Source organism: Martes martes, assembly GCF_963455335.1.
Source record: "Martes martes genome assembly, chromosome: 1".
NCBI lineage: Eukaryota > Metazoa > Chordata > Mammalia > Carnivora > Mustelidae > Martes > Martes martes.
This window is the reverse complement of record NC_137888.1, coordinates 217,262,908-217,284,478: the sequence shown is the minus strand read 5'-3', so window position 1 is coordinate 217,284,478 and position 21,571 is coordinate 217,262,908. Positions and strand designations below refer to the sequence as shown.

The window sequence follows — 21,571 nt, the reverse complement described above, 5'->3', positions numbered from 1 at the left end:
TTTACCGGGAACCCTTACTTACATCGGCAAAGACCCTGTTTCCAAACCAGATCACGTTCTGGGGTTCCAGGCGGACACGGATTTCGAGGTCACTTTCACCCCAACCCAGAGTGACAGAGCCCGGATCCACAGGGAGGTCAGCGAGCCGCTGAGTTGAGGGCCACAGAGGGGCCCTTCTCACGTGAGACGTCGACGTCCTTCACCTAAAGCTCTGAGTGTGGTTTGGGGTGCAGTGGCCACCATGACCCTTAGCAGGAGAGGGTCCCACGGGTTCCTCCACGTTGCCGTGCCTTGGTGTCCTCATCTATACAGCGGGCGGGCACCCTGAGGGCCGTGACGATGGCGCAGGCCGGTCCACGCCCGGCACCGTACTGGGTGCCCAGAACTCAGATGCCGCGTTCCCCTCTCTGCCTGCCAGGGCCCCGCCTTCTCATCTCAAACAGTGATCTTTCCAGAGGTCCGTGAGGCTTCCAGGCAAACACAGCAGAGACAGGGGCTGGTTCAGACCCCATGGGGCCTGGGTCAGGGCCCTTCATCCATCAGAGACGCCTGTGGGCTCCACCGCCACAGAAGGGTCCCCACTTCTCTCCGCCCCCATGTGTCCCTGATCCAGGTCATCTCTCGACCCCTTCTGGCCCTCACCCCCACCCCATTTCCACAGAGCCACCAGAAAGACCCCTTAAAACCCCAAACTCCACCCTTTGAGCCCTGCTTAAAACCATCCACACCAAGCTTGCCTACAAATCTCTCATTCCTCTGCCGCTTCTCTCTGTAAGCTCCACACACACGGGTCTCCTGCTGTTACCCAAACATGCCAAGTGCATTCCCTGCCACTGGGCCTTGGCACTTGCTGTGCCCCTGCCTGGAACTCTCTCTCCCCAGTTGTTTCATGTCTGGGGCCTCATGGCTTCAGGTCTCCATTGAAATGTCATCTCCTGAGAGATCCCTTTCCCTACGACCCCCTCTGAAGTAAACACCCAGTCTTACCCTGGCATCATTTTATTTTAATTAGCGCCTGTCAGTATCTGCCATTTACTTGTTCTCTTTATTTACTATTTACTATTTAGTGTCTCCCTGTAGAATCTAAGCCTGTAAGCACAGGGACCAGATCCTCCTTTCCCATCAGGTCGTCAGTGCCCGGCAGGACGGGCATGCCCTGGTATTTGCTGCACTGACAAAAACGTCACGAGCACGGAAATAACCTAACAGCATGCGCCCCACAGCCCAAGCATCTGAATTAGGAACACTCTACCCCCACCCCACACCCACAGCCAAGGGGCGATGCCGCTTCTCCAGGGCGGGGAAGTCCACCATACATGCGACACCCTTGCTACAAAGCGAATCCTGAACCCAGCCACGCCTGCAGACCCATTGCCAGGATTCAGGAAAAGACAGGGCCAAGAACCAAGTCGAAGACCCACGAGAAAAGGGACAGACCCAGACTGTGGGGCCCCGGCCAATACACGGTGGGGCCTGAGGCTCCACACATCTCACAGGGTCCTGGACGATACGATGCTCAGACCTGAGCCAGGCGTGGAGGAGGGAGGGTCTGTGACATTCAGGAAGTCCACACTCTCAGGGACACAGTACTTTCCCGGGGCTGTCAAAACCAAGCACCACAAGCCCGGCCACTTAAGCCACAGAAACGTCTACTCTCCCAGCTCTGCACACCCCGAAGTCTGAAATCAGGGTGTAGGCAGGGCCACGCGCCCTCTGGAGGCTCCAGGAGAGGGTCCTTCCTGCCTCCTCCAGCTCCCGGGGGTGGGGGGGGCAACCCTTGGGGTCCCCAAGCCTGTGGGAGCATCTCTGCTACATCTGCCTTCGCCCTCATGCAGCTTCTCCCTGTGGGTCTGTGTCATTTCCCTTTTAGGACAACACCAGCCTACTCCGGGATGACCTCATTTTAACTTGATTCTGTCTACAAAGACCCTGTTTCCAAGAAAACTGCATTCGCAGGTGCCCGTGGACATGAATTTAGCAGGGGACACTACTCCACCCAGCCCTCGGAGAGGTGGGACAGGAGGTGTTGGGGACAGCTGTAAAGGGAACAGAGAACCAAATGTAAACGCATTAACTTGCAGGGTCCTCGTCCCAAAAAGCCGCCTGAGGGGGTGTGACTCCTTCCTGCCTGATGTTTGAGGACATTCTGGAATCTGATGGTTTCTCAGACGGAACAATGGGCTGTGGGTAAGAGGACGGCTCTCCCCGGAGGGAGACCGTGCGAAGCTCTGAACAGCGAGCGTCCTCAGGGTTAGCTCGCTCTAGGGGTTCAGGGACAGACATCTGAGTAGAGACGGTAAAATGTTTACAGTCGTAGGTAGAGACGCACAGATGCTCTGTCCGTCCAGCTCTTCTGTCTGTTTGAAAGGCTCACCGGGATAACCGAAGGCCGCTCGCTTTACACCCCACCCTGAGCCCCGCAGTCTCCCCCAGAATCCTGCGGTCCGGCTGGGCGCGGCCCCTTTCCAGACACCCCTTCCCCGCGCCCCCCACCTCGGCCAGGGCCTCCGCAGGTTCCGACTCGGCGAAGACGCTTTTAACGCGTGGGGAGGGGGTAGGACGCGCCCACCCGCGTCCTCCCCCCACCGCGCCCCCTGCAACACCGACGGAGCTGGAGAATGTTTCACCTGCGCATGCGTGCCCCCCACCCACCTGCCGCCTCTCCCCGCCCCTCCCCACGTGACGCGTTGGGAACCCTGACCCCAGCGCCGCGCAGGCTGGAGATGGGGGTCCAGGCTGGTGGGGAGAGGAATAAGGATGGAGAAGAGAGAGCGGGCTCTCTGGGCGTGGGCGGCGAAGAGAAGGGCGGAGGGAAGCCCCAACCTGGGAGTCCGGGGAAGATATGGTCCCAAGGACCCCGGGCGGCGCACTTACCCGCACGATGTAGGAGACCCCGGGCCCCAGGACCCTGGCGTCTGGGTGTAACCAGCCGTGCGCCGGCTTGTGGATGAAGCTGCCTTTGCGGATCCACTCGTCGGCGGCGGCGTCCGGGGGCCCGGCCACCCCCCGCGCACCCCGCGGGCCCCGGCCCCCGGCGGCCCGGCAGCGGCTGAGGGCGGGCAGCGGGCAAGGCGCGGCGCAACGCGGCTCGCAGGCGCCCAGGACCGCCGCCGCCAGCGCTGGGACGCCAGCCGGGCCGGCCGGCTCGGGCTGGGAGTCGGCGGCCCCCGCGCCCCCGGCCGTGCGCGCTGCAGCCGGGCTCCGGCCCAGGAAGCCCGCGGGAGCAGCGAACTTCCACTGCGGCATGCGCGGCAGCAGCGCGCAGAAGGTGGTGGGCGCCTCGGGCTCGGGGGGCGCGGGGGGTGCGGGGGGCGTGCGCCCGCCCGGACCCTGCGTCATGGCCGCGGTCGCCCGACCGAGCCCGACCGGGCGCTGCGCCTGGCGCGGAGGAGGCCCTCTCCTCCGTCCCGCTCCCTCCCCTCCGTCCCGCTCCCTCCCCGCCCCCGGCCCGGTGATGTCATCCGCCCGGCCCAGCGCGCAGCCGCGGGGGGCTGCGCCCCTGGGACCCGGGCCCTGGGCGTCCCGGCGCCTGCGGGGAGGCTGGGGAAACTGAGGCCCGCCGGAGGCACGGACGCTGCCTCGGGTCCAGCCGCCGGGAAGGGAGACGACGTTTCCAACCCTAGACCGGGTCAGCGACCCCAGCTTCGCACCACCCACCGTTGCCCAAATTCCTAGAAGGACAGAGGTGGGAGACACACCTGCCTCCTCCCGTCTCTGACTGATGGGAAAACTGGCGCCTGGAAAGGGGTGGGGACGCGGTCAGCGAAGGAGAGAGCTCCAAACCCTACGGTCGGGCCCTCCCTTCCCACTGTTCCAGCGGGAAGATGCTGGCGAATTACCGCCTTGCTCCGTTTCCTAAGGAGGAAACTGAGACCCAGAGAGGGGCACGCGACGAAGACCGGCGCCCAGGAGTGTGGGTTGGGCTGGCTAGGTCTGGGAGGGAGGGGCGAAGCCCAGTCTCTCCTCTGCGTTTTCCCTGGGCTTCGGTTTCCCAGGCTGGAAGCTCGGGGCGCGAGCTGGAGGGTCACAGGCTCCTCCTCCATCTCTGGGGAGTTCTGTCCGGCACCAACCCAACTGAACTCACAGGCCGGCCCGCCCTCCGTCCCCAGCCTCTTTTGTCCCCCACCCAGACCTCGAAGTCTGACTCCTCCTGCACCAAGGGTTCGAAGGCCACGGTCACCCCAGGACCCAGCCTCCTTCCCCTCCCCCGCCCGGGGTGGGGCTGACTGCCGGGAAACAAAGGGAGGGGGGCCGGGGCGCGCGGGCAGGTGGAGAAGGAGGGGTGAGGCTGCCTGGAGCCGATCGATAAGTCAGAAATGAGATCACAGCCTGGCGGTAGCCCGCGAAGCCTGTGGGGGAGGCGGCGAAGCGGGGAGGGACTCGCCAGGGATTAGCCGGCGTTGGGTGGGGCTGGGGTGGGTGCTGCCCCGGGAGCCTGCGCGTGTCACGCCTCCGGGATGGCTCCCGGGCCTCTGCGTGGTCGCGATGAGAGGGTGTACGGCGGGGGGCGAGTCCCTGGGGTCTGCCGGGAGGGCGGGGTGGGGTGCGGTGACGTTGTCAGGGCCTGGAGCCCCCATCTGGGTTTGTGTGTTGTGTGTCTCTACATGTATGCAGACCGCGTGAGAGTTGACCTGTTGGTCTGTTGTGTGCAGATTTGAACATGTGTATGCATGTGAGGGGGGCATCTGGGTTCCCCTGGGCATGGGCGTGTGTGTAGGGGTCCTGGTGTGCGTCCACCTCCTTAGATAAAAGGGTATGTGTTCAAGTTTGGCATTTCCAGGCTGGGGGAAAGGGACAGAGCCAGGGCCATGCCTGAGGTGCCACCCCTGGGCCATGTCCCCCTGGTGGCAGTCTGTCCCTCCCACGGGCCTGGGTCTGGGTTGTTCTGGGTTAGGGGTTTGTAAGACCAGGGCTTATCACCCAGGAGGCTTGGTCACCTGACACCATCCATCTGTTTCCTTCCTATTCCTAGGAAAGAAGGGCAGAACAGAGCCCAAAGACCAAGATTCCGATCCTGGCATCAGAGGGCCACGAGGGCTCACTGTGTGCCCTCAGGCAAGGGTCCAATCTCTCCAAAGCCCCATTTTATGTCAGTAAATATTAGTTGCCTCCTGAGTTGCTGTGACGCTTAGATAATCTTTAACAATATCTGAAACACAGTAGGTACCTACTGATAGATGGAAAGTAGAATACATTAAACTCCTATACATTCTTCAAAGCCCAGTTTCAATGTCCCCTCTTCCAAGAAGCTTACCTGGCTTCCCCCATTCGAAGCCCTGGCTCTACCTCTCTCCTTACCCAGCCCTGGGTCCCCCTGGTCCCATCCAGTCCCCGAGGGGCTGCAGAATTGGGGGGTCTGGATCCGAAGAGCGGCATTTAAGTCTCCTTTCTTTGACGCGGACAGTGGGTTAAATGAGCTCACGTGTGTGATGCTGGCAGCTCTCGTGCCACAGACAGGTTTATTGGCAGGCAGCTAGAGAGGGGAGTCCGGGTGCTTCCCGCCTGATTTGGCGGCTGGAGCCAGTGCGGGCAGCTGTGCTTCTGTGAGAAGCAGGGGAGAGCCCAAGTTCAGCAGAAACCCGAGCTGTGTCGGGGACCCAGGCCCTAGCAGGGCGGACGCTGAGTTCTAGGACACAGGAAGCGCATCTCCAGCCAGCCTCTCGGGAGGGCTGGGGTTGTCCCTTCTCTGCCTGGCCTGACTCGGCCTGGCGTGACCAGGAGGAAGAAACTGGGGCACTGGAAGGAAGCTCACCCCGCACAGGGCCACGGGGTCACAGCCTCCAGAGACCAAAGGAAGCAGGTGGCCTAGAAGGACCTCAAAGTTCAGAAAAAAGGGAGGAACGAGGCGCCTGCTTGCCACTTCTCCAAGCCCCCCACCAGCCAAAGCCAGGCCCGGGAGGGGCCTTCCCACACCCCCACTTGACAAGGCAGGTAAACTGAGGCTTGGTTCAGGGGCACCTAGGAGTCCTGACCCCAAAGGTGTCAGGGCGTGGTGTCCGCAGCCATGGTGGCCGCCTGTTTGGAGTGGCGGATGCCCATGGTGAATGCTGGGGCCCTGGCTTTGGTCATGGTGACCTGCTCAGGTCTGTGGGTTCCAGGCCCAGGGGTCTCTTCCAGGGGGCGGGGGGCACGAGGCCGGCCCAGCATGGTGAAGGCGGGCCGGCGCTGACGATAGGTGTTGGGGTCTGGGCTGTCATACTGGCCAGGGCCTGGGATCTCAGCAGGGTCCTGAGGGGGGCGGATGGGGGGCGTGCGGCCTGCCACTGTGTAGCTGGGGCTGCGGGGCTTAGTAAATATCTGGGAGCCCCAGAGGGAGGGCAGGGTGTAGGTGTTGGGGGCAGGAGCTGAGGTGTCCTGGAGCTGTGGGCGCAGGCGGGGGCCCAGAGTGAAAGCCGGGGGGGTCCGCTGACGCACAGGGGCCACCTTCTCTGGGCTGTAGGCCCCGGGGCCTGGTGTCACCTCCAGACCTGTGAGAAGGAGGTGGGAGGGTTGGCAGCGTCCTCGCCTGCTCAGAGACCTCGCGTGGCTGCCCGTTGCCTCTGTGCTCCCTGAGCGTCATAGCACCTCTCAGGCAGCCCCGGGGTGTCTCTCCTGCGTCCCAGACCTCCCCGTAGAGTAGTCTGTTCCCTCTTTCTTTGTGGTTTCAAAGAGAGTGGGGAAGGGGAAGAGGGAGAGAGAGTCTTAGGCTGGCTTCATGCCCAGGGTGTGAGCCCAGCGTAGGGCTCGATCTCATGACCCTGAGATCATGACCTGAGCCAAAATCAAGTGTTGGACACTTAACTGACTGAGCCACCCAGGCGCCCCTAGTCTGTTCTCTTTCAGCCTCTGGGCCTTTGCCCACACTCAGCTCTGCCAGGCATACCTTCCATTTTCCATTCCCACCTCCCAGGAGCTGCTTCTCATCCTTCCGAACAGCCCCAGAGCCCCCTCGTTCCTGCTGCCTTTCCCACCCCCTCCTCCTAGGCAGAGCCCTCGCAGGAGGGATGGAGGGAGGGAGGGAGGGATGGGTAGATGACTGGGTAGCTGAATAAATGGGCTGACAGGTTGTGGGGGGTGGCGCATGGGTCATGTAGATGGATGGATCATGGGTGGACGGACAGATCGGCGGGGTTAGACGGGTGAACGGACGGATGGAGGAACTAGTGGGTCAGTGAGTGGATGAGCGAGCAAGTGATAGGGCAGAAGATGAAAAGGTGGGTGGTTGGAAGATGCCAAGGATGAGCCCCGGCTGCCCTCACAGCACCACCTGTGCGCAGTGTCACATTCATGTTCTCTCAGGCCCCCAGCCCCTCCTCGGAGCCCCTTTATTTTGACATCCAAAGACGCTGAAGTCCCAGGACCTGGGTGATAGGAGGGGAAGGAAAGGACAGAGGCAGGATCTGAAAGGGTAGGGCCCCTGTAGGGCAGCCCTGATCAGGTACTTACCCCGAGACTTGCCTCGGCCCTGCATGGAGTAGGCAGGGGTGCAGCTTCGGCCAAACCGGGTGACTTTTGGGTCCAGGAAGTAAACGGGCCCAGGGCTGGTGTCCTGTGGAGATGCTGGGGGGCGGGGAGGAGCCCAGGGTCCTGAGGGGGCCTCTAAGGGCCCCCTCGACCCCGCTCAGTGCCCCTGCTCCACCCCAGGGCACCCACCCTCCAGACAGCCCGCAGCCCCAGCTGGGACCACTGAGGTCTGGTTGCCCCGACTTTGTCCTGACGAGCCTTGCTGTGTCCTCGTGATCACAGCCGCCCCACCGTCAACCTGACCTCGGCCGCAGACCGGGGAACCCGCTGGTGGTTGGTTGGAATTGCTCACACAGTAAGACTAACTAGACCCTGAGGAGGGCCCCCCACGTGCTTGGGCTTGCCCCCGGGTGGGACCGTGTGGGTCTCAGCACGGCCCCCGTGAGCTGTGTCTCTGCCTCAGTCTCCTCGGTGGCAGGATGAGATGATGGAATGGGGGGAGGGTCCATGGAGGCCGGTCCCATGCGGGCCGGTCCCACGGGGGGCGGTCCCACGGGGGGCACCTCGGGCCAAGGCCCCTCAGTGAAACTGATGTCACTGCCACTGCTGAGCCATGAATGCACGTGCCTCTGCGTGTCGTCAGTGTGACACGGACCCACTGGGTGGCCCACACACGAGCCGACCCACCACACGCCCCAGCTCCAGGCCTTTGCGTCTGCTGCCAGCTCTACCGCGTCCCTCGTCTCCCCCGGGGGCTCGACTGAACTCCTCACCCTCCACAGCCCAGACCACATGCCTCCGCCTCCAAGAAGTCTTCCCGGGGAATCAGCTAAGTCTACACTGGCTCCCACCCTCCCCTGCCTTCCCAGCCAGTCTGTCCCTCTGTCCCAGGCTGTGCCCCGGGAGAACCCAGGTTGCTCTGGGCAGAGGCGAGGTTCTGAGCCCTTCCCGGTGGAAGGCAACAGGCCACTTCCCTCGTTTGCCTTCTGGGACCCCTTGGAGCTTCTGGAGTTTTGTTTCGGTTCAGGTCGGGATTTTTGCTGATTCTGAAGGCTGAGAAGCTGCTGCTGCCCGGCAAAGTCCGTCAGCCAACCCCCACCCCAAGCTCTCATCCCTGGGAATCAGAGTCCTTGTGCGGGACCCTCCCCAACCCCGGTGCACTGGGAACCTCAGCTTTGGAAAATGGGGTGATGGAGTCTGTGAGCACTCCTATTAGGAACATGACAGCCACACCACGAATAGCGATGGGCAGCGAGCTGGGGCCACGGCCACCCACGTGAGCGGCACTGACGGCGCTGACACCTGCCCGTATCCTGACACAGCGGTCCCTGCCAGGGGAAAGGCAGGTGATGCAGAAGAGAGGACCCCGCTGACTGGCCAGCCCCACCGCCCACTGCCTGTCCGCACAGCAGAGATGGTCACCGTGCCCTCTCCGCAGCCGTGTGCGAGGAGCCCTGTCTTGCTGATGGGGAAACTGAGGCTAGGACCCCCGCGAAGCCCACTTCCACTGTGCCCTGCCTGGACACCAGGCGCTGATCCTGGCTCACTGACGTGGGCAGGCACCTGTTGGTTTCATGCTGAGGATAGCTCTGGAAGGGGTACACTGTCACTGTTTGCAGGGGAGGACGCTGGGGCACGAGCTGCTGGGCGTCACGTCCGCAGTCGGGCAGCAGGGAAGCCGCGAGGCCAGAAGGCAGGCTCGGGCACTCTGCAGCACACTGCGTCCGGCCTTCCCTTCTCGCCCAAGGACTCAGAGGACACCTTCCCCAGGGTCACCGAGCAAGCCAGGCGGGGTTGCGGGGTCCGCAAGAGATGGAGGCTCAGAGGGGCCCTCCCCCCCCCACCCCAAGCTTACCGGGGCTGGGCCTCCAGAAGAGGGAGTAGGCCGGGCTTAGCGCCCTGGTGCAGTCGTGGTTGATGTAGCCCACAGTGGGCGGCAGGACGTACAAGCCTGGCCCCGAGCCTGCGACCAAAGTCCTGCGGTCACCGCCTGCAGCTCCAGACACTGGCACGTGGGCGGGAACCCAGGGCCCAGCCACTGAGCCCCCGCCTGGGCTGCCAGCCACCCTCCATGGCAGGGGTAGGGGCTGGGAGCTGCCCGCCCCCCCACGGGGGGGATGTGAGTGAGGGGCATTGTGAGTCAAACCGGAGTCAAAGGTAGGAGGGGCCACAAGGCCAGCAGCGTCCTCCTGCTTGACGGCACATTGGGACAACCAAGGCCCAACAGAGACACGCCGTCACAGGTGGGGAAACCGAGGCCCAGACACAGAGACGTACCGTCACAATTGCAGTGTTTGGTGTCCTCTGCAGGAAGGTCAGGGCCCCAGAGCCGCCCCCCGCTGTCCCGTTGCACACAGAAGCAGGAGGCCGGAGCCGGGCCTCAGCGAGATGCACGGTGAGCATCAGGGTGGGAAGGCTCAGGCCCCAGCAGAACGTCCTGACCTCCCAGCCCCGCTCTCATCCATTCTGTCCTTGCTGCTTCGTGGTCGACTAACCCACCAAAGACTTCTTGTCTGTCTGTCCCACGAGCCTCTGCTGCCTGTCGCTGTAGCAGCATCGGCCCCGCCAAGGAGCCTGCCCGCCACATGCCCTGTTCTTGTTGGGCGGAAGCATACCCAAGAGCTTCCCTCTCTTCCACACCCACCCGCACCCTCCCTACTAGGAGGGAGACTGAGGTTTGGGGAAGGGCAGGGACTTGTCAGAGCCTCCCACCTCCAGCTGGGCTCCCAGAACATCCCAGAAACCACAGTGGAGCTGGGGAGAACAAAGCAGGACGAGCACCTCCTGCCACGGCCCCCCTCCTCCACACCTGGAGCGTACCGTTCTCCACAGTGGCCGTCCCACAGGACTTCCTCAAGCTGACATCCAGAATCGGGCACTCGGCGGCCCGCCAGCCCTGGGGTGCTGTGGTCAGCCGTGGATCGGGGTTACAGCCGAGGGTCCCCATGGCGAGCAGGTGAGGGGCTGCAAGGGGCACAGGGGCCAGGCAGGGGCCACGCAGGCTGCCGTCTCGGCCGCAGCCACAGCTCCCGGCCGCAGCTCCCGGCACTGTCCTCGGGCCTGGTGGCTTGTGCTGGTGTTGGCAGAGCCCTGGCCTCAGCCCCCGCCCCCCAGGGACCGCACAGACAGTCCCTTGTCTGTCAGCAGAGAGTCTTGGGGCCCTGGCCCTAGTGGGCTGGTCAGCGGACGCTGGCCTGCAAGTGCAGCCAGGATCGAGTGTCGGCCTGGTGGCTGGACGGTCCAGGAACGAATCGGTGTCAGCAGAGCGGGTCCCCAGGGAGCCATCAACCTGGGCAGCTGGGGCCAGAAAAGGCTCCAGGGAGCCAAAGCCATAAACACAACACCTGCAGCCTTGTAGCAGAAGGGACTGATGAGGTCTTGGGAAGTGTGGCCCCATTTCTGCAGCTGGGGAAACCGAGGCGGAGCGCAAGGTCATACGGTAAGATTGCCGCTGTATGGGAGTTGCAACTCCAGGCCAAGGAGCTGGCCTGCTTGCCTGCGTCCCTTCCCTCCTCCTTTCCTTCATCCGGTCGGCACTCACTGAGCACCTGCTGAGTACTAGGTTCTGTCTGGGCTGGGGGGACACAAAGGAATAGACAGAAAGGAGCTGATGTTCTCAGAGGGAACAAAGGAAATAAACAATGAGTTAAGAAATGAGCACACAGTATATAAGAAGATGTTAAATGTGCTAGAAAACATCAACCAGGTAGGAGCCCACAATGGCAGCATAGGTGCAGGCCAAGTGCTGGGGCAGGAGGACAGGTCTTTGAATTGAGAAGGTAAAAGAAGAGCATGTCATAGGGGAGTGGCCGTGCAAAGGCCCTGGGGCAGAAGCAATGATGGCAAGGAGGCAATGGCGGGCCTCCAGGACAACGCACTGCCTCCCAGAAGCCAACAGAGATTTACTCCCCAAATAGAGTTTATTTCCCTGCCTCCACTAAAGGCAACCGCTGCGTCAGGCTCTAAGAAGGGGCTCAGGAACCTGACAGAGCAGAATTCAAACTCCTGTGTCTTCCATGTGTGTTGTCAGGCCATTTTGCACTCTGACTTTCAACAGCTTTATTGAGCTAGAACTTACATACGATGCAGTTCACTCCTCAGTGTAATTTTAGTACAACTTATAATTTAACTTTTTGATCAAAATGTTAAGGAGTTCATAATGAGTCTGAAATGTTTATATTAGAAAAGAAGGGGGGCACCTGGGCGGCTCAGTGGGTTAAGCCTCTGCCTTCAGCTCAGGTCATGGTCTCCGGGTCCTGGGATCGAGCCCCGCATCGGGCTCTCTGCTCCGTGGGGAGCCTGCTTCCTCCTCTCTCTCTGCCTGCCTCTCTGCCTGCCTGTGATCTCTCTCTGTCAAATAAATAAATAAAATATTTTTTTAAAAAAGAAAGAAAAGACGGGGGAAAAGATCTTAAAATCAGTGGCCTCAGGGTCCACCTTAAGAAGCTAGAAAAAGAGGAGCACGTGGAGGAAGGAAATTACAGACGAAGAGTAGAAATGCCTGAGATGGAAAACCGTGGGAAGAACCAACAAAGCCCCTCCCCCCAAAACCTGCTTCTTTAAAAAGATCAACAAATTTAATAAAGCTCGAGCTAGAATGACCAAAAACCAATGAAAAAGAACACAAGTGACCAAGATCAAGACTGGAAAAGAGACATCGGTACAGACCCACATGCCTTAAAGGGACAGTAGGGTCTCTGTGAAGCCACCAACGGGAAAACTCCCATCCTTTTCGGGCTCAGGCACTTCATGGGCATCACGCTGGTTAATTATCTCAGGATCCCACTGAGGGAAATGCTGTTGCTAACCCTCATCTGTGGTCACCGCTGGGAAACGGGGGCTCCGAGAGGGGAGGAGACATGTGCCGGTTCCTGAGTAGCTTAGCAGCAGAGCCAAGAGTTTTGTCCAGGGCATTCTGACTCAGATTTTCATTCCAAGGAAAGGGTCAAGGGCTTCTCCCAGACTCTAATCCCAGCTCAGCTTTCCAGGAGGGCCGAAAACCCCCTGTGGACTCCCGCAGCCCCAAGGATGAAACCCAAGCCCTCACTGGCACCTAAGGTCCTGCCGGGCGCAGAGTCGCCTCTTCCCTCTGCCCTCGCCTCCTCGCTCACGCGACTCTCGTCACAGTAGCACTCCCACTCCTTGAAGCCGCTCCAGCCGGGTCCCACCTCCGGGTGCCTGCTTGATTTCCCTCCACCTGGGACACCTTGATACCTCCATTCTCAGACACCTGTGGGTCCCCCAAATTGGACAAGCCATTTGCTTCTTTCCAGAAGCAGCACAGACTCCAGCACTGGGAACAGAACTAGGCATTGACGAGGGAGACAGGAGGTCAATACCCCAACCTCCTCCTCCCCCTGCCAACCGGTCTGTCCCACCGACCAAAACTGGCCGGCAGTGCAGGAGCCCAGGGATACCACCACTGAGACCAGCCTCAAGGACTCAGGACCAGGCGGTGGAAGGACCAGGGCCCCGGCTGGAGGATGATCCTTCATCCAGGTTCCAGCTGGGGTGCGGCCCTGACTGCCTCAGTTTCCGCACCGCAACAGGGAAAGGAGCCAAGGGCTACTCCAGGGTGGGGACAGACGGGGATGACTGCCTGAGCCTGCGGGGGAGATTTGGAGACCTCAAGGTCCAGCAATGTCACCAGACTGAGTTTAGCCGCAGAAACCCCCCCAGCCCGGCCTCCAGCAGATCACACCAGCTTCTCTCCTTCTGCTCACTCCTGGCTCCTCACCACTGCCAACTAAAGCCGATTGTAGGCCCATGCAAATGAGCCATGTGTTTAATCCAGTCTGATTCAATCAGCAAAGTAGAACACGGAGGGCTGGACTGGGGGAGGGCGCAAGCATCCTCCCGCAGCCGTACGATCCGGTCTTGGGGGCTCCGGGCCTCAGTACCCCCGAGGAGGCTGCAGGACGGAGCTCACGGCATCGATGCTCATAATTATCAATCCGACTGTGTTTGTGTGTGTGCCTACTGTGCGCCAGGCATGGTCCAGGCGCTGGGAGAACAGGTGTGGACAGACACATCAAGTCCCTTCCTCACCCTTTTGTCGAGAGAGGCAAAGAGGTGAGTGCACTTTACGTGAGAAGTCTGAGTCCCGTTGTGGGGAAATCGAGGCCAGGGAGGGCTTGGAGGTGTGGGGAGTTTGCGGTTTGAAGTGCAGTGGTCAGGGGAAGCCTCACGGAGAAGGTGATGTTCAAGAGAGACCTGAAGGAGGTGAGGAGAGAGCCAGGGGATAGTCTGGGGAGAAGGCACAGCAGGTGCAAAGGTCCTGAGCCTCAAGAGCACCTAGCATTCCCAAGGAACAGCGAGGAGGCCCCTATTGGTTGGAGCGGAATGAGTGATGGGGAAAGAGAAGGAGCAGGTCGTGCAGGGTCCCCGGAGAGGACTGGGGCTTCTACCCAGAGGCACCGAGGCACCGAGGCACCGGGGAGCCCTGGAGGGTTGCGGGCAGATCAGAGGCCGGCCAGACTCGGTGCTCACCCGCGCCCTCTGGCGGCAGCGGGGAGAAGGGCTCGTGGGTGGCGCCGGGAGACGAGGAGCTAGGAGACTGCCCGGGTCACGGAGGGGTGGGGGAGATGGGGAGGAGATGGGGGAGGTGGGGGGAGAGGTGGGGGGAAAGGCGGCGGGGGAGATGAGGGAGAAGTGGTGGGAAATGCGGGGGAGACGCGGGAGAGCTGTGGGCTCCACCAGCTGGCGGTGGAGGGGAAACAAGCCGGTGGGCCCCAGATCCACCTGGAAACGAAAACCAGCAGGTTTGGGAGCCGCATCTGATGTGGTTCCTCCAGGATTGGGGCCTGAGAGCGGGACGGGATGGGGCTGCCTGTGACCAGGAGGGGGAAATGCAGGTGTTGGGAGAAGATCCAGAGTTCAGTTTTGGAGTGGTGGGATGTGGACGCTCTGGGGGGCCGCGAGCTCTGCCAGTCCAGGTCGTGGGTTCTCTCCGCCACAGACGCAAGGACCCCAAACACAGTGGCTTAAAAACACCCACATGTCTTGTGTCACAGTCTCGGAGGATGACAGAGCCAGGTCCTCCGCTCGGGCTGCTCTGCTGGTGTTGGCCAAGCGGGGGGCTGACCCAGGAGGCTCCAACGGGGAGCAGTCCACTTCCCAGCTCCCTCGGGGTGTTGCAGGATTTGTTTCCTTGTGCTTGGAGGACTGGGAGCCCCCTTCCCAATGGCGTCTGGCCAGATGGCCTCCTAACATGGATGCTTGGATTTTCAAAGCCAGCCAGGGGAAAGGTCTCAGCAATATGCAGGATGGGCTGGTATTTTGTGTAACAGCAACAGCGATGGGTGTCCAGGCCACGGGCCCTGGTCCTTCCCTCTCTCTGCTAACTTCATTTCTTCCTGAATCCTGGCCCCCAGATTCCCTCATCTCCCTTCCTCCTCTGCAACCCATTTTCTGCACAAGAACCAAATGATCCCTTGAAACCAAAACATTCCCTGGGCTCTCCCTGTGCCACATGCAAATCCGGACTTCTAACCTGGCCCGTCTGGCTTTGAGGGCAGGAACTGTACATATTGGGCACCTACTGTATACCAGCCTCTGTGCAGGAGTGACCGACACTGCCCACAAGACCCAGAATGCAAACCACACATGCAATCCTGAATTTTCTAGTAGCCATGTCACAAAAGAGAAACAAGATAAACCAATTTTTTTTAATATTTTACTGATTTATTTAACAGAGAGAGACAAAGAGATCACAAGTAGGCAGAGAGGCAGGCAGAGAGAGAGGGGGAAGCAGGCTCCCCGCTGAGCAGAGAGACCAATGCGGGGCTCAATCCCAGGACCCTGAGATCATGACCTGAGCCGAAGGCAGAGGTTTAACCCACTGAGCCACCCAGGTGCCCCAAGATAAACCAATTTTAATGATACATTTGATTTAACTCAACAGAAGCAAAACGGTACCACTTCCGTATGCGAACACTGTGGTTGACATTTTACATTCTTTCCTTGATGCCTAGGCTTCAAAATCTAGTGTGCATCTTGCACTCAGAGCACATCTCAGTGTGCAGCAGCCACGGTTTGACCACGGCCACTGTGCTGTCAGCAGAGACTGAGACTGCTTCAGGGTCAGGGCTCCCTTAGTCCGGTGGTTCTCAGCCTAAGGCAGTTCAGCCCCGCAAGGGACAATGAACAGTATCTGGGGACACTTCCAGTTGCCAAGACTGGGTGGGATGTGTGCCCCTGACACTGCGGGGACGTGGAGGGTCCCTGATGGACCTGATGGGGAGGGCTGCCACCAGCACACCTCCCCCCAGATCAAGCACACGCATGTGGCCAGCACGGAGATCCTGGGACAGGATGCTTCCAGCCCCCAGAAGCCCCATCATGCCCACTTGTAGTCATCTCCTCTCCTCTACCTTTTAACCACTGTCCTGACTTCAAAAGTGGAGCTGTTGCCCCCCTTTTCTTTATATAAACTGTGTACTGTACTCTTATGAGACCTTTCCCTAGACCTAGTGTGTACGAACTATCTTCTGGCTGGGTATGGCTGTAAACCATTCATTTTCATTGCTGAGTGTAATATCTACGCATGAAGGCTGCAGACTTCATTTGATGAGCTTCTAGGGAGTTTCCCTTTGAGGCTACTGCAAATAATGCTGTTCCCAGCATTCCAGTCAGAGGGCACAACCCGTGCAAAGGTCCTGGGGAAGCACTGGGCTTACGTGTTGAACAGTGAGGAGGCCCTTACGGTTGGAACAGAGTGAGGGGAGGAGAGAGAGGAAGAAAGGGTAGGGAAGGGATGAGGACAGAGTGAAGGGACAGGTGGTAGGCTTGGGCTTTTACCCTGAGCAGGGTGGGCACCCTGCAGAGCTCTGGGCAGAGGAGGGGCGAGGTCAGGTGAGGTCAGGTGTAAGAGACAAGGAGTCAGGCTTTGACCTTAATCTCCTCAAGAACAGGTCTGAGGCTGAACCCAGGCGAGGGGCCTGTGGATCCCTTTAGCCACACCCCTGCACTACCACACCACACACGCACATGCGCACACATGAACGGAGCACACAGAGGGAGAGGCCGGAGCTGCGCCTCTCGTGTCCTGGAGCCTAGAGCCAGTGCATGATGAACTCCTACTGACACGTGGGAGAAGGGGACCATCATCCACATTACTCTGCTATCAGTCCAAGTTCCCACCACTCCTTTCTAAAATCATCTGGAAGCTAAAAATGAGGCTGTGCCCCCAGAAGCCTGAGGGGGGGTTTTGGGTTATTGGGGTCTTTTTAGATTTCATTTGAGAGAGAGAGAGCACAAGCAGGAGGGAGGGGCAGAGGGAGAGGCAGCAGCAGATCGACGTATCGACATGGGGCCCGCTCCCAGGACCCCGAGACCATGACTTGAGCCAAAGGCAGACGCTTCACCGACGGAGCCCTCCAGGCGTCCCATAAGGCTGGGTGTATCAAGTGACTGCTGTCTTCTGTCCCTGGCACGCAGGTAGCAGCAGACAGGTGCTCAGAGGGCCTCCATCCAGTGTCAGCTGCCACTCTGACCTCCCATCTGCCACCATCTGTCACTTCCCGTCCACTCCTCCTGGGCATCTGCAATTGTCCTTTGTCCTGAGGCCGGCCCCAACTCAGACTCACGTGCCTCTGTGGCTGCCTGCCCCTTTGTTCCGAGGGGACTCTTACAAAGACGACTTGTTCTCCCCAAGACAAGAGTGCAGGGAACCTGCCAGTCTCCCCTCCTGTCTCCATCCGGGAGTGGCAGCTTTCCACGGGGGACTGGGCAGGAGAAGGATCAGCTCGTGTGTTCTGCCCAGTCCCCGTCTTGCCGATGCAGACACTGAGGTTCAGGGGAAGGAAGGCTTGTACTCAGAGGACTGGACGGCTGGACAGAACTCTTGGCCGGCTTTCCTGCAGCCTACAGAGCCCCGCCCAGCCAGGTCCTTCCTCTCCTCTCTGGCTTCACCCATCCTTCTGGAGCAGCCCCTCTGGCCTCTTTGCTCTCCTAGAACGCACCGGGCAGCCCTGGGCTCGGGGCCTTTGCACTGGCTGCACCTTCCCGGCCACACGCCCTTTCCCACACAGACGCTCACGGATTCCGAGCGCCGCGCTTAATCCCACGGGCCCCTCCACACCACCAGACCCTCAACCCCCCACCCTCCTCCTCTCTCAGCGCTTCCCACCAGCGAACAGGGGCCCCGGAGCTCCCGAGAGCGGACGGCTGCTCTCGCCGGAGTTCGGAGCGGACGGCTGGGGTCAGCCTGGAGTCAGCCACGACCGGGAGGGCCACGGAAGCCGGGGTCCGCTCCTCGCGCCCGGGGCCCTCCCGCCCGCGTCGGGACGGAAGCCCCCGGGCGCGGGGCTCTGCCCACCGTGCCCTCTGCTGTCCCGCTGGCGCCCGGCAGGCAATAAATACTTGCAGAACCGCACCCCGAGCCCCCGCTCAGACTTTGACATCAGGCCCCCGCGACGAGCCGCCCCTCGGCAAGACCCTGGTCCCCGGCGCCACTTCGCCGGACCCCAAACACCCTCCAGCCGTTCGGCACATCCCTCGAGCTCCCTAGCGTCGGGGCGCGCACCCCTCCCGGCCCCTCGCGAGCCGCAGGGTCGGGAACCGCAAGGACGCGGGCCTCCAAGCGGCGGGGCGGCGGGGTCGCGGGGCGGCGGGGCGGCGGGGTCGCAGGGTCGCGGGGCGGCCGGGTCGCGGGGCGGCGGGGCGGCGGGGTCGCGGGGTCGCGGGGCGGCGGGGTCGCGGGGCGGCGGGGCGGCCGGGTCGCGGGGCGGCGGGGCGGCCGGGTCGCGGGGCGGCGGGGTCGCGGGGCGGCGGGGCGGCGGGGTCGCGGGGCGGTGGGGCGGCCGGGTCGCGGGGCGGCGGGGTCGCGGGGCGGCGGGGCGGAGGGGTCGCGGGGTCGCGGGGCGGCCGGGTCGCTGGGCGGCGGGGCGGCGGGGTCGCGGGGTCGCGGGGCGGCGGGGTCGCGGGGCGGTGGGGCGGCCGGGTCGCGGGGCGGAGGGGTCGCGGGGCGGCGGGGCGGAGGGGCGGCGGGGCGGAGGGGTCGCGGGGTCGCGGGGCGGCGGGGCGGCGGGGCGGCCGGGTCGCGGGGCGGCGGGGCGGAGGGGCGGCGGGGCGGAGGGGTCGCGGGGTCGCGGGGCGGCGGGGCGGCGGGGCGGCCGGGTCGCGGGGCGGCGGGGTCGCGGGGCGGCGGGGCGGCGGGGTCGCGGGGCGGTGGGGCGGCCGGGTCGCGTGGCGGCGGGGTCGCGGGGCGGCGGGGCGGAGGGGCGGCGGGGCGGAGGGGTCGCGGGGTCGCGGGGCGGCGGGGCGGCGGGGCGGCCGGGTCGCGGGGCGGCGGGGTGGCGGGGTCGCGGGGCGGCGGGGCGGCGGGGCGGCGGGGTCGCGGGGCGGCGGGGCGGCCGGGTCGCGGGGCGGCGGGGCGGCCGGGTCGCGGGGCGGCGGGGTCGCGGGGCGGCGGGGTCGCGGGGCGGCGGGGCGGAGGGGTCGCGGGGTCGCGGGGCGACGGGGTCGGGGGGCGGCGGGGCGGCTGGGCGGCGGGGCGGCCGGGTCGCGGGGCAGCGGGGTCGCGGGGCAGCGGGGTCGCGGGGCGGCGGGGTCGCGGGGTCGCGTGGCCTTGTGGGAAACACAGTCCCGGGGCCCGCGGCATGCCGGGAGTTGTAGTGCGGCGGCGCGGGGCGGGCGCGGGGGCCGCCGGGACTTGTGGTCGCCGAGGCAGCGCCTGCAGAGCCCCGCGGGAGGCGCTGACCCGGGCTTAGGGACCCAGTCGGCGCAGGCATGCGGGATGCGAACGCGCTGCAGGGCCGAGGCCCCGCGACCGGCGAGAAGAAGCAGCGGCCGAAGCGCCGCGTCCTGCTGGCTAGGAGGATGGTCACCAAGGACGGCGGCGCCGAGAGCCTCGAGCCTTCCCGCCCCGCCCCTCGGCGCCAGCACGATCCGGGACCCCACCCCCAACTCTGACCGTGCCGGGCACCCACAGCCCGTCTGGACCGGCTGGGACTCCCAGCCTCAGCCTTGGACGCTGAACCCTAACGCCATTCCCTCCCCAGCTCCAGAAACCCAGCGCGGTCCACCCAGGCCCCTGCCCCAGACACCCAGGCACAGCCCTGCACCTCAGCTCTCCACCCCACACCCCACCCCCCGCAGAAGCACCCCCAGCTCCAGCTTAACCACGCCCAGATCGTGGCCCCACCTCACCATCCAGACGCGGCTCCTGGACTCCCACCGCGCGGGAGCTCCCGGGCCTCACTCACACGGGTGCAGACCCTGCTTCCCAAGGAAGCTCCAGGGGCAGAGAGCGTCCCTGAGGGGTCAGGTCCGGGCGCTGACTATGACCGCCAGCCTCAGCGCCTCCTCCCTCCACAGTCCGGCCGACGGGACCCCCAGCCTAGCCCCTGTGAATCCACCGGCCTTACCCACCCGACCTCTGAAGTTCCCAGCGCCGCTGGCATTGGGGTTTGATTGTTCCCTGGGCGGTGCGGGGGGCTGAGCAGAAGGGGACCCATCCCCTCCAGGCCGGGAGCACCCCAGCTCTGACAACCACATGTGTCCCCCAGGCATCACCCAGTGTCCCCTCAGGGCAGGACCGCCCGGGTGACAACCACTGTTCTAACCCATTAAAACACCAGGGAACCCCACATCTCTGCCTGGAGTTAGGTGGAGATGGAGAGGGGAGCTCCCCACCTCAGGAAAGGACATTTTCATTCTGTGCTCAGGACAGACCACAAACCCAGCCTGAGGTCAAAGCGTCCTGCTCGCTGGAGCACACAGGTCACCGAAATTCTCCAGCAACCATGTTGAAAAAAAACAGGAGAAAGAGTGGCATGAAAAGGGGTTCCTGGATGACTCAGTGGGTGGAGAGTGTGACTGTGGTTCCTGGGGTTGTGACATTGAGCCCCTCGCTGGGTGGAGAGATTACTTAAAAATCAGAACACCTGGTGGCTCAGTGGGTTACACTTCTGCCTTCGGCTCAGGTCATGATCCTGGGGTTCTGGGATGGAGTCCTCATCCGCTTCTCCTCTCTCTGCCTCTGCCAAATGAATAAATAAAATCTTTTTTTCTAAGATTTTATTTATTTATTTATTTGACAGAGACATAGCGAGAGAGGGGACACAAGCAGGGGGAGTGGGAGAGAGAGAAGCAGTCTTCCTGCTGAGCAGGGAGGCCAATGTGGGACTCAATCCCAGGACCCTGGGATCATGACCTGAGCTGAAGGCAGACGCTTAACGACTGAGCCACCCAGGTGCCCCTGAATAAATAAAATCTTTTTTAAAATTGAAAAAAAAATTTTTAATCTTTAAAAAGTGGCATAAATAAAATGAATTTTGTAAAATGTGAAATAAAACATATATAATACAGAGTGTATCCAAAATACAGTTGTTCCAATATGTGATACTGGGGTTTTTTAAATATTTTATTTATTTATGAGAGAGATCACAAGTAGGCAGAGAAGCAGGCAAAGAGAGAGGGGGAAGCAGGCTCCCCGCCCAGCAGAGAGCCTGATGCGGGACTCCATTCCAAGAGCCTGGGATCACGACCTGAGCTGAAGGCAGAGGCTTAACCCACTGAGCCACCCAGGCACCCCTAAGTTAAAATCTTAATTAAAATTGCATTTCAGGGCACCTGGGTGGTTCAGTGGGTTGAGCGCCTGCCTTGGGCTCAGGTCCTGATCTCAGGGTCCTGGAATTGAGTCCCGCATCAGGCTCTGTGCTGGGCGGGGAGCCTGCTTCCTCCTCTCTCTCTGCCTGCCTCTCTGCCTACTCGTGACCTCTCTCTGTCAAATAAACAAAATCTTTTTTAAAAAAATTGCATTTCAGGCGGTCCGTAGGGACACGTGCCACTGCCATAGGCACACGTGGCCAGCAGCTCCGCCGCGGCCTCGGTCAGTGCTGGGACCCAGCCCTGCTGTCCCTGCAGCTGGGGCTGGGCAGCCAGGCTGGACCCGAGCCAGCCCTGGACCTGGTGCCGCGTGGGCAAACCCTTCTGAACTATTTGAATTTTTCACCGCACATCTGCCTGGCAAGGTGGCCTGCCTCCTCATAGAAAAGCCGAAGAGTCTGCATTTCGTGGGGGCGTAGCAGCGACGACTTCCTCAGGTGCCGCTGGCCCCCTCCCGGGGCTGCAGGGGCGTGGTCCGCGTGGGCGGCGGAACCCGGAGGCTGCTCCTGCGGGAGGA

The 21,571-nt window shown here is 62.1% G+C and overlaps 2 protein-coding genes across 2 annotated transcripts in view; both read right to left on the bottom strand.

Moving 5' to 3' along the window:
• Nucleotides 1–3,396, bottom strand: part of SHC2 (SHC adaptor protein 2) — a 30,414-nt gene extending 27,018 nt beyond the window's left edge. Inside the window, exon 1 of the mRNA XM_080818759.1 lies at nucleotides 2,875–3,396. Coding sequence (XP_080674885.1) covers nucleotides 2,875–3,339 — 465 coding nt within the window. The 5' untranslated portion in view covers nucleotides 3,340–3,396. The remainder of the gene's footprint in view (nucleotides 1–2,874) is intronic.
• A 2,586-nt stretch (nucleotides 3,397–5,982) lies between these two features.
• On the bottom strand, nucleotides 5,983–10,390 carry CIMAP1D (CIMAP1 family member D; the record flags this gene model as incomplete). Its single annotated transcript, XM_080822305.1, has 4 exons — nucleotides 5,983–6,467; nucleotides 7,426–7,539; nucleotides 9,299–9,406; nucleotides 10,264–10,390. The coding sequence occupies 4 exons, from the start codon at nucleotides 10,388–10,390 to the stop codon at nucleotides 5,983–5,985; spliced, it is 834 nt and encodes a 277-aa protein (XP_080678431.1).
• Between the last annotated feature and the right edge of the window lie 11,181 nt (nucleotides 10,391–21,571).